General features: G+C 37.1%; 1 protein-coding gene across 1 annotated transcript in view; it reads left to right on the forward strand.

The window, feature by feature from the left end:
* The window catches only part of KIAA1324L (KIAA1324-like ortholog), a 215,538-nt gene that overhangs the window by 144,515 nt on the left and 60,176 nt on the right, over window positions 1-10,847 (forward strand). Inside the window, exons 11-14 of the mRNA XM_006834333.1 lie at window positions 4,757-4,847; window positions 5,438-5,540; window positions 8,045-8,182; window positions 10,080-10,343. Of these exons, the coding sequence (XP_006834396.1) occupies window positions 4,757-4,847; window positions 5,438-5,540; window positions 8,045-8,182; window positions 10,080-10,343 (596 nt within the window). The remainder of the gene's footprint in view (window positions 1-4,756; window positions 4,848-5,437; window positions 5,541-8,044; window positions 8,183-10,079; window positions 10,344-10,847) is intronic.

Genomic DNA, 10,847 nt, shown 5'->3' on the forward strand with positions numbered 1-10,847 from the left:
AAACATCCTTCTGATATTCTCTGCTTTCAGCCAAGATCCATCGGACATCAGCAATGATATCTCTCGTTCCACGGCCTCTTCTGAATCCAGCCTAAACCATTCAGTGTCCTTTTTGTTCTGTTTGAATGACTGCCTCAATGTAAAGAAAACAAAATTCCTCACAACTGGACCAATAAATAACATCATGATAAATGGAGAAAAGAAAGTTGTTAAAGACTTCTTTTTGCTTGGATCCACCATCAACACTCATGGAAGCAGCAATCAAGAAATCAAATTAGGCAAATCTGCTGCACAAGACCTCTTTAAAGTGTTCTAAAGTGTAGATGCCAGTTTGAGGACTAAAGTCCACTTGACCCAAGCTATGGTATTTTCAGTAGCCTCATATGCCTGTGAAAGTTAGGCAATGAATAAGGAAGGCACAGAAGATTTGATGCATTTGAGTTAAAGTATTGGAGAAGAGTATTGAAGATACTTTGGACTATTAGAAGAAAAACAAATCTGTGTTGGAAGAAGTACAACCAAATGCTTCTTTGAAGTCAAGATCACCAGACTTTGTCTCTCATACTTTGGACATAATATCAGGAGGGACCAGTCCCTGGAGAAGGACATCATGCTTGGTAAAGTGAAGGGTCTGTGAAAATGAGCAAGATCCACAATGAGATGGATTAGCACAGTGGCAGCCACAGTGGGCTCAAACATAGCAGCAATTGTGAGGATATTATAGGACCAGATAGTGTTTTGTTCTGTTGTACATAGGGTTGCTATGGGTCAGAACTGACTCAATGGTACCTAACAACAACAACAACAACAAGGTTTTTATAAATAAAACATCCTGACAATTTATTGAACTCTGATATAGAGTACAATATGCTCTCCCAAACCCATTGCTGTGAAGTTAATTCCAACTTGTAGTGACCCTACAAGACACAGTAGAACTGCCCCTTAGGGTTTCCAAAGTTGTAATCTGTATGGAAGCAGATTATTACATCATCCTCCCAAAGAGCAGCTGGTGGGTTCAGACTGCTGACCTTTTTGGTTATCCAGCCTAACCACTGAATAAAATCAGGATTCTGTAATAAGTCTCAGTGATAATATGTTTTGAAAGATATTGAAAATAATCACTTAACATGTTAACATGTGTTTGAACATTATGGGCAGTGTTCAACATGAGAAATGTTTGTTTCCTCTTGAAGAAGAAACTTATCCCTCCAAACTTATCCCTTTACTATCCATCTACTGTTTTTTGTTTGTTAGTTTTTTTCTCTTTGGCCTTTCCTGCTACTCCATATTCAATCAAAGGGGTAGTATTTGCCAAGGGATAAAACATTTGAATTATGGTGTTAAGAGAAGAATATTAAAAGTACCATGGACTGCCAGAAGAACAAACAAATACATGTTTTGGAAGAAGTGTAGCCAGAATGCTCCTTAGAAGGCAGGATGGTGAGACTTCATCTCTTATGCTTTGGACATATTATCAGGAAGTCCGTAGAGAAAAACATCATGCTTGGCAAAGTAGAGTATTAGCGAAAAAGAGGAATACCCTCTTTTGGATTGGCACAGTGTCAGAAGCAATAGGTTCAACTGTAACAAATTTGTGTTGTCTCATTCTGTTGTGTGTAAGGTTGCTATGAGTTGGAATCTACTCTACATCATCTAAAAACAAAGCTCAGAAGGCAGCACAATGGCATCTCCGAACAGTAGGCAGGTATTCTTAGAGAAAACTTTAAAAAGTTCCCCCTTTCTTGGTACAGAATTCCTTTTCTCCTCACCCCACCACAAGCTTGCAGTCTTTCTCTGTTGCTAAATTCTTCTTCCATTACTTTCCCTGCAGTCAAGGGCTTGTTTTCCCACTGGATTATAGCTGCTAATACTTAGTATTCAGAGTTGATACTTGTTTATGTCTCTTTATAACTACATAAGCATTTAGACAGATGAACAGTTGTTTTTTTTTCTCATAATCAAGTAGATTAGTACCTATTCTTTTTAGACTGGCTTGATTTATGTATATTCAACACATCACCTGTCTATGAACTGTTGATCACAGCATATCACGTGTCGCTAAATTGCCAATCTAGCACTCAGAATAATCTCTTCCAAACTTTCTGTCTCACATTTCATTAAAGTCCAGATGTTAGCATATTCTTTTGAAGACAGAAGTATAAATGCTAATGCATTGCTGTTAATGAGTAACCTTACTTAACAGGGTATGGGAGAATGCATCTTTCATTTTACTGTGGCTGTTTTTAGCCTTTAATTTCTGTGCAGAGAACAGACCTCACATAACTTGTACACAGATCTAACACCCTTTCAATATTATTGGCTTTTGATCCTATGCTACCTCTTGAAATGGTTGAACATTAACCATTTCCTTTTGGTACAGTGACTCTATGTATTCCTTCCATCTTCTCTTGATGCTTTCTGCATCATTCAATAATTTGTCCAGAGAATCTTTCAATAACGAAAGTTGAGCCTTGAATTTTTTCTTCAGTTCCCCCAGCTTGAGAAATGCTGAGTGTGTTCTTCCTTTTTAGTTTTCTGATTCTAGATCTTTGCACATTTTGTTGTAATATTTGGCTTTATCTTCTCAAGCTGATCTTTGAAATTTTCTTTTCAGCTCTTGTACCTCCTCATGTCTTCCATTTGCTTTAGCATCCCTACACTGGAGAGCAAGTTTCAGTGTCTCTTCTGATATCCATTTTGACCTTTTCCTTCTTTCTTGTCTTCTCAGTGACCTTTTGCTTTCTTCCTGTATGATGTTCTTGATGTCATCCAACAACTCTTCTGGCCTTTGGTCTTTAGTGTTTAATGTATCAAATCTGTTCTTCGGATGATCTCTAAATTCAGGTGGGGTATATTCAAGGTCATATTTTGGCTCTCATGGACTTGTTTTCACTTTCTTCAGCTTCAGTTTGAATTTGCCTATGAGTAATTGATGGTCTGTTCCATAGTGTGCCCCTGGTTTTGTTTTCACTGATGATATGGAGCTTTTCCAATGTCTCTTTTTGCAGATGTAGTCAATTTGATTTCTATGTATTCCATCTGGTGAAGTCCATGTGTATAATTGTCACTTATGCTGTCTAAAGAAGGTATTTGAAATGAACAAATCATTTGGTTTTGCAGAATTCTATCATGTGTTCTCCACCATTGTTTCTATCACGAAGGCCATATTTTCCAACTCCTGATCCTTTCTCTTTGCTCCCAGCCTTTGCATTCCAATCACCAGTAATGATCAATACATCTCAATTACATGTTTGATCGATTTCAGATTGAAGAAGTTGGCAGAATTCTTCTATTTCATCCTCACTGGCTTTAGTAGTTGATGTGTAAATTTGAGTAATAGTGGTATTAACTGGTCTTCCCTGTAGGTGCATGGTTATTATCCTATCACAGAAAATGTTGTACTTCATGACTGGTCTGGTTATGTTCTTTTTGATATTGAATGCAACACCATTCCCCTTCAATCTGTCGTTTCCAGCATAGTAAACCATGTGATCATCAGATTCAAAATGGCCAATACCAGTCCATTTCAGCTCACTAATGCCTAAGATATTGATGTTTATGTGTTCCATTTCATTTTTGACAACTTCCAATTTTCCCAGATTCATACTTTGTACATTCCATGTTGTGATTTTCAATGGATGTTTACAGATGTTTCTCTTCATTTTGAGTTGTGCCCCATCAGCAAATGAAGGTTCACATGGGCTTTTTCCTGGGCTCCATTTGTGTCAACATGGTCAAGTCTACTTTAAGGAGGCAGCTCTTCCCCAGGCGCTTTTTGAGTGCCTTCCAACCTGAGAGACTCGTTTTCCGGCACTATATCTGACAGTGTTTCTCTGCTATTCATAAGGTTTTCAGTGGCTAAATATTTGGAAGCAGTTCATCACTCTTTCTTCCTAGTCAATCTTCATCTGGAAACTCATCTGAAACGTGTCCACCATGGGTGTCTCTGCTGGTATTTAAAACACCAGTGGCATATCTTTCAGAATCACAGCAACTCACAAGCACCACAATACAACAAACTGACAGACGATTGATTGGTGACTGTTTGATTTAAAGTGGAGACTGTCACTTTAAATTTTGTGGAGATCTGTGCGCATGTAGTAGAACCCTGGGAGTGGGGTGTCCATTTGCTCAGGCATCCCCTCTAGTCTAAAAACAAGAAAATGAATGCATGAGCATAGACTAAGCTAGAGCAAACTGTAAGAAACATCTCAGGATCCTATAGTAGGTATCTGGAAGTTTTTCTTTCTTTGAAGAATAGAATTTTCCATCTCAATGTAGAGTAATGAGTAAAGACTACCTGTTTTAGTTTTTTAAAAAACAACAACAACTTATGCTTCAGTATTAGTTCTCTGATTAGATAACCTTTATGCCAAATAAGAATCCTGGTGTAGTGCTGTAGGATAAGCATTGGACTGCTTAACTGAAAAGTCGCCAGTTCAAACTTAACCAGCCACTCCTCAGAAACCCTATATACAGGGTCATTGTGAGTCAGAAATGACTTGACAACACTTATCAACATGCAAAAATAATGTATTACTTGATTCTTCCTGGAAAATCATACAGAACATCTTTATTGGTATCATGAAATCTAGCTCTGTAGGCAAAGCAACTGAAACTTAAAAATGGAATTCTTTTTGGGATAATTTTAACATTAAATATAAATACTGGTAATTCTTTTTTACCTTATTTGAAAAAATTGTTGAAAAATATTAAGGGGATTTTTATTAATAAAAATCACTTTTATCACTTCCAGGTTGGGAGGTGGCTGGAGATCATATCCAGAGTGGGGCTGGAGGCTCAGATAATGATTACCTGATCTTAAACTTGCATATCCCAGGATTTAAGTAAGGAAACTAATTCTGATTATCATCTGTAAGAATCCTTACAACTGTTTCCCATAAAAGCAATTGAAATAGGATTGCCTTTATAAAATATGTTAATATCATAAAGAACACACCAAATAAATGGTCATAGGGTAATGTATTTTATTTAACAATAACCGTAGAATCAGGGATTGAAATGCTTTTTTCTGTATTACTTAAATGACACTGAACAATTTTAATAATATTACATCTATGTGATACAATAACCATGATTCTTGGATGCTTAATCAAGAGAAATCATAGTCCAAGTGGAGCTTCTTTTGGTTTATTTCTTTTTCTTAGTGTTACAATAAACTAATACGTTATAAATTCTTTAATATGCTTTTGCTTTAGTTTTCCAAATTTTAAAGTTTCCCAATAACATTTAATCTCTCTCTCGCTCTTGCCTTTTTTGCTTTGCAATGGACATGATTAAGGAAGGAGATGTGGGTGGGGGAAGAGATCAGGGGAAGACAGGAGTGTGACTTTTGCTTAATGAAAAAACTAGGTCAATGTGCTCCAATTTGATTTAGAACATACTGTAAATATTGCTGTTCTACTCTGCCAAATAGACCACCAACATCTATGACTGGAGCCACAGGTTCTGAACTAGGAAGAATAACCTTTGTCTTTGAGACCCTCTGCTCAGCTGACTGTGTTTTGTACTTCATGGTGGTAAGTGGAGGAGTAGCTTTGGAAGGCAGGTGCTTTAAATTTAGCATTCTCTCCAGTTGCGAACTTATTTAGCAAGGCAAGTTGGGATAAGAATCTTATTTTTCTTGCCATTGTTGGGGCCTTCCAAAAACATTTAAAAAGGTCTAAAGAACTCACTAAAATTGATCAGTAAGAAAGAAACTCTAGTAGGTATACCCAGATTTCAAGGGCAGGACTGAAAGAGGGGACCAGGTGACTGACAGAGGCAAGGATTATTAATCTGGTAGAAAATTCTTCAGAAAAATAAGTCACCAGAAGAATGAAAATGCTCCCCAGTAGCCACTTAGAAACTCAAATTATCAGGAGGGCAAAGGTGTCTTAATAAATGGAGGAAAAAAATAAAGGAGATTGGGAAGAAAGAAAACTTTTCTTGTTAAATTGAATACATTCAGACAAAGGAATTTACCAAGTCACACAGCAAAACCTCACTCATTCACTTTGCTTACTAGATGTCATATAAATCTCAAATAGCAGCTTGAGAAAAGTAGCTATACAAAATTTTCTAAGACCTTATATGTACATTAGTAGGTTGTTGGCTAAGATACTAATACATACTCAGACATCATTTTTGTGTGTGTGTTTTTCTTTCCCTAATGATCCTTTAGTAGTTCGCTTGCAGTCCTTAACAGTTTCCCTCATAAGATAGAAAATGTGTGGAGATTTATTAAACATTCATTTATGACTACTGAGAGTTTGTATGAAAGTAGATTAGTTCTGATAAAACACTAACTTTGTAGCAGAAAAAAAATCACAAGTAATTTTCAACACCTTCTTGTGTTGTGCTACAAATAAACAGTAAGTCTTCAGTTCTCCCAACTCTGCCACCTTATTTCTTTAGTCTGTTAGTTCCTGTTCACACTCAGTGTCATTGGTCACATGTGCACCTTTGTACCTTGCAAAGGAGCCTGGGTGGTACGGTGGGCAGATGCCCAGCTGCTAACTGAAAAGTTGGTGATTTGACTTCACAAGTAGATCTGTAAGATACAGATGTGGTAGTCTACCGCCATAAAGCTTTCCAGCCTTGGAAACCCAGTGGGGACAGTTTTACTCTCTCCTGTAGGGTTGCTAGGAGTTGGAATCTAGCCCATACTAACTGGTTTTAATTTCCTATCTCTCATGTTGATTATTCCTTCATTTCCTAGTTAATTTTCTCATCTCCACTCTCTTATATATGTTGCTGTCAGAATTATCCCAATTCATATAGTTATCCAAACAAAGCAATAGCAGTGGCATCAACATCAAATTTACCCTTTACCCTTAGTGTTGGTTTCTCTTCCTTCCCTTTAGCAGTGATTTTTCAAGTGTGATTCCAGGACCAGCGCTACCTGGGAATTAATAGAAATACTCATTTCCAGACCCCGCTCTAGACTTTTTTAATCAGAAACTCTGGGAAGGGACCCAGTAATCTATATTTTAGCAAACCATTGAGATTCATTCTAATGCACACTGAAGTTTGAGAACTACTAACTTATAGACTAGAAGTATGGCATGATACTGTAGGATAAGCACTGGACTGCTAACTGCAAGGTCTGTGCTTCAAACCCACCAGCAGCTCCTTTGAAACCTCACACAGAGTCGCTATGAGTAAAAACTGACTTGATGACACTTATCAACCACAACCACCTATAGAATAGACTTCAAATTCCTTAGCATGGCCTCCAACCTTTGTTGCCAAACTTACTCCCTATCCTCCCCTTTTGTTGTTGTTGTTAAGTGCCGTTGAGTCAGTTCAGACTCCTACGGATCCTGTATAGGATTTCCGAGGAGCAACTGGTGGGTTTGAACCACAGACTTTTCAGTTAGCAGTCCAGTGCTTATCCTGCAGTGCCATAATATTAGTGAAAAATCATGTACATTTTAAAATTTGCATGCATTGACACTCTGAGGTAATATAGCATTTTTCTTTATGCTCTTTTGTCTGGTAAGCTCCCTGTTATACATAAAAGATAGCTTTAAGTTTTATCTCTCTTGGGAGATGTTCTTTTTTTTTTTTTTTTTTAATGTTTTATTGTGAATTTTGTGAGAGTTCACAAGGAGATGTTCTTTTATTCCTTTAAGTAAAGTTAACACACTTTCCTATGTGCTCCTAAAGCCTTGGAGAAAATATTTTTTAATTATGAGAAGTTATGCTTTTGTCTCTCTCCTGAGGGTAGAAATAAGATTTTATTTACTTTGTAAATCAGTCCCAGAGTTTTTAGCTCAGAACAGAATTTGCTAATTTTTCTTTCCTCTTTGGTATGATTTGGTCTACTCTCAAAAATTTTTTTTTTTTTAAGATATCAAGTTAAGTGTATATTGTGAATTCTAAGTGAATTAAGTGCTTGTGCAGGTTTGAAGGGAACTTGCAGGAGTTCTAGAGTTCCATGTTCTGCAGATAAATATTCTACAGCATTTACTAGGTAAATAAAAGCATATTTATGTTAATAGTTTGTACTTTGTCTATATATTTTTTCACTGTGTTACAGGATATTAATAGAAAAAGTACCAATGTGGTGGAATCATGGGGTGGAACCAAAGAAAAACAAGCTTACACCCATATCATCTTTAAGAATGCAACATTTACATTTACATGGGCATTCCAGAGAACTAACCAAGGTCAAGATGTAAGTTGTAAGCACTGTTTGAAAGCCCCTTGATGGATATGCAGAGAGCACTTAAATCTACTGGTGGAAAAAACTGGGCTTTTTATTTATGTAAAAGCAATCACTTGGTTATAGAATGGAATGCTAATCATTATTTTGAGGGTCAGAATGCATGGAATGGAATAATACAATGTCACAATGTAGCTTTGAATTGTTCTGAATACTAAACAAATGTAGCTGTTTGAAGCATAAGAAAAAAGATCTAATTTTGCAATTATTTAAAAATTTATTTTCAGTTTCCTATGACTTTGTAAAAGCTAGCAGCTCTCTTCATCTTCATCTGAATGATCTTACATTTATTTAGAAGCCATTAACTGATGTGGTTTTATTATTTCATTAGCATAATGTCCCCTTTTTACAGTCCAGAGAACATGTGTACACACAACTATATTAACATACAAATTCTTATTCTACTTTATATACCCTGTTAGAATAGACCTCAGTCTTCCCCTAAACAAATTCCACTGTAATTTTAATAATAGCAAGACTGTTGTTTTTCTGGCACAGCTATTGGTTTTGTTGTTGTTGAGGACCGTGGAGTCGGTTCCGACTCATAGCGACCCTGCACAGGGTTTCCGAGGCTGTAAATCTTTACGGGAGCAGAATGCCTCATCTTTCTCCCATGGAGCCTCTGGTAGTTTCAAACTGCTAACCTTGATGTTGGCAGCCCTACTCGTAACCACTACGCTACCAGAGCACAGCTGTTGGTAGATCTCCATAAAATTGGCCTCCAAGATGAGAACTAGGTAAGCCATTTGTTCAGCCATAGCCTTAACACTGTTGTGGGAAATATAGAACATTTTCTCTTTTGTCTTTAGGCTCTTACTGGAGAATAATCTCCCTATATTTTACTTGATTCCAATTGTTCTTTTGGAGTGTTCAGATTACATCATGTGGGTCATGAACATGCTGTGGGACCCTATTTTTTACCCTTGCCTTCCTGTCGCATTAGCCCCAGACAGCAAAAAGCTTTACGTAGTATGTGGTAACTGCTCTGTGCGATTTAGAATAGAGTGATGCCCATAGTTTCTTGAAAATCAAATATTTAATTGACTAAGTCACAAGAAGGAAACGTATAAGACCCAAGTACTTATTTTCAATCCAGTATCCTTTCAGTAGGAATCAGAGTATGTTGGACATGGATAGTGCTGTAAAGATAAAGGAAAGCCCAGAAAAGTGGTTTGCGTGAATTGATATTACATAGTTAGTGTTTATTAGAAAAGTAGAGTCTGAGTCTTCCAAGACTTTGTAATCTCTAGTCCAAAGCTTGTTCTACCCTGTCACATTGTTGGTCTCCTATTGGATTATTAGATTTAGGCTTATATCTGTATAAACAATGATGGGAACTAAAGTTGCTCCTCTATTAAACATACCTATTTATATAGACATAGGCTGTTGATATGCCCGAGTCCATATCAGTTTTGGAGTTCTGGTGTGGTGCTATAGGATAACCACCAGACTGATAACCATAAATTCTGTGGTTCAAACCTACCAGCCGCTCCTCGGAAAACCTATATAGGGTTGCTATGAGTTGGAACTGACTCGCAGACCCTTAAAACAAAAATCATATCAATTATGACATATATCACGATAATTGTGATTCATGGCAAAATGCCTGGTACACCATTACTGTGGAAATTAGCTTCTAGTGTCAAGATTTAAGGTTCTTTTTACAACAAATTAATAGGAATGTTACGAATTCATTGTCAGTTGCAAACTGTTAGGTTGGAGTGCTCTGCTTAGTTATTTTCGTGGTGTTTGCATGTTAAAAAAAAGTCTAGCTATGCAGCTAAACCTCACGGCAGAAGTCATTACTTTCTGCTCTCTCTCTCTTTTTTTTTTCTTGCTCTCTTTTTAGAATAGACGGTTCATCAACGACATGGTGAAGATTTATTCTGTCACAACCACTAATGCAGTGGATGGGGTGGCGTCCTCATGCCGTGCTTGTGCTCTCGGTTCTGAACAGTCAGGCTCATCATGTGTCCCCTGCCCCCCAGGCCACTACATTGAGAAAGAAAGCAACCAGTGCAAGGAGTGTCCACCTGACACTTACCTATCCATACATCAGGTCTATGGAAAGGAGGCTTGTATTGCATGTGGCCCTGGGAGTAAAAGCACTCCGGTAAGTGGGTTTGCATTTCAGCTTTCCTCATGAAAGGAGATTTTACTAGAGAAATTCAAGAATGCCTTAATCATTCTCCAGGTTATATAAAGCTGTTATTATGTTGAAAAATAACTTTTTCTCTCCCGTTACATTATTGCACATTTAATGTGTTCCAGCTAAATGATAATTACTGGGGAAATAGACTATTAAGAAAAGCCCCCAAGTAAGAGTGCTTTCTAAAAAATATCAATACTGATTTCTTGTGGATATTGTTTTGGTAGAGTACATACAGTATTACTGTAGGTTGGCTATGGGATCATCTAGAAAGTAGCCAGGTTTTTGTTTTTTCTTCTTCTTTTTTTTAAGGTTTCTATTGAGTGAAAGTTTACAGGGCAGATCATCAGTTTCACATTCAACAAATCATACACCTTGTTTCATTACAATGATTATAATCCTCCCCCCCCCCATGTACTATCAGTTAACAGTATTTTTCTCTACTCACTTTCTTTTTTTAAAACAACA

This window comes from Chrysochloris asiatica, unplaced genomic scaffold (genome assembly GCF_000296735.1).
Source record: "Chrysochloris asiatica unplaced genomic scaffold, ChrAsi1.0 scaffold00010, whole genome shotgun sequence".
In the NCBI taxonomy this organism is placed as follows: domain Eukaryota; kingdom Metazoa; phylum Chordata; class Mammalia; order Afrosoricida; family Chrysochloridae; genus Chrysochloris; species Chrysochloris asiatica.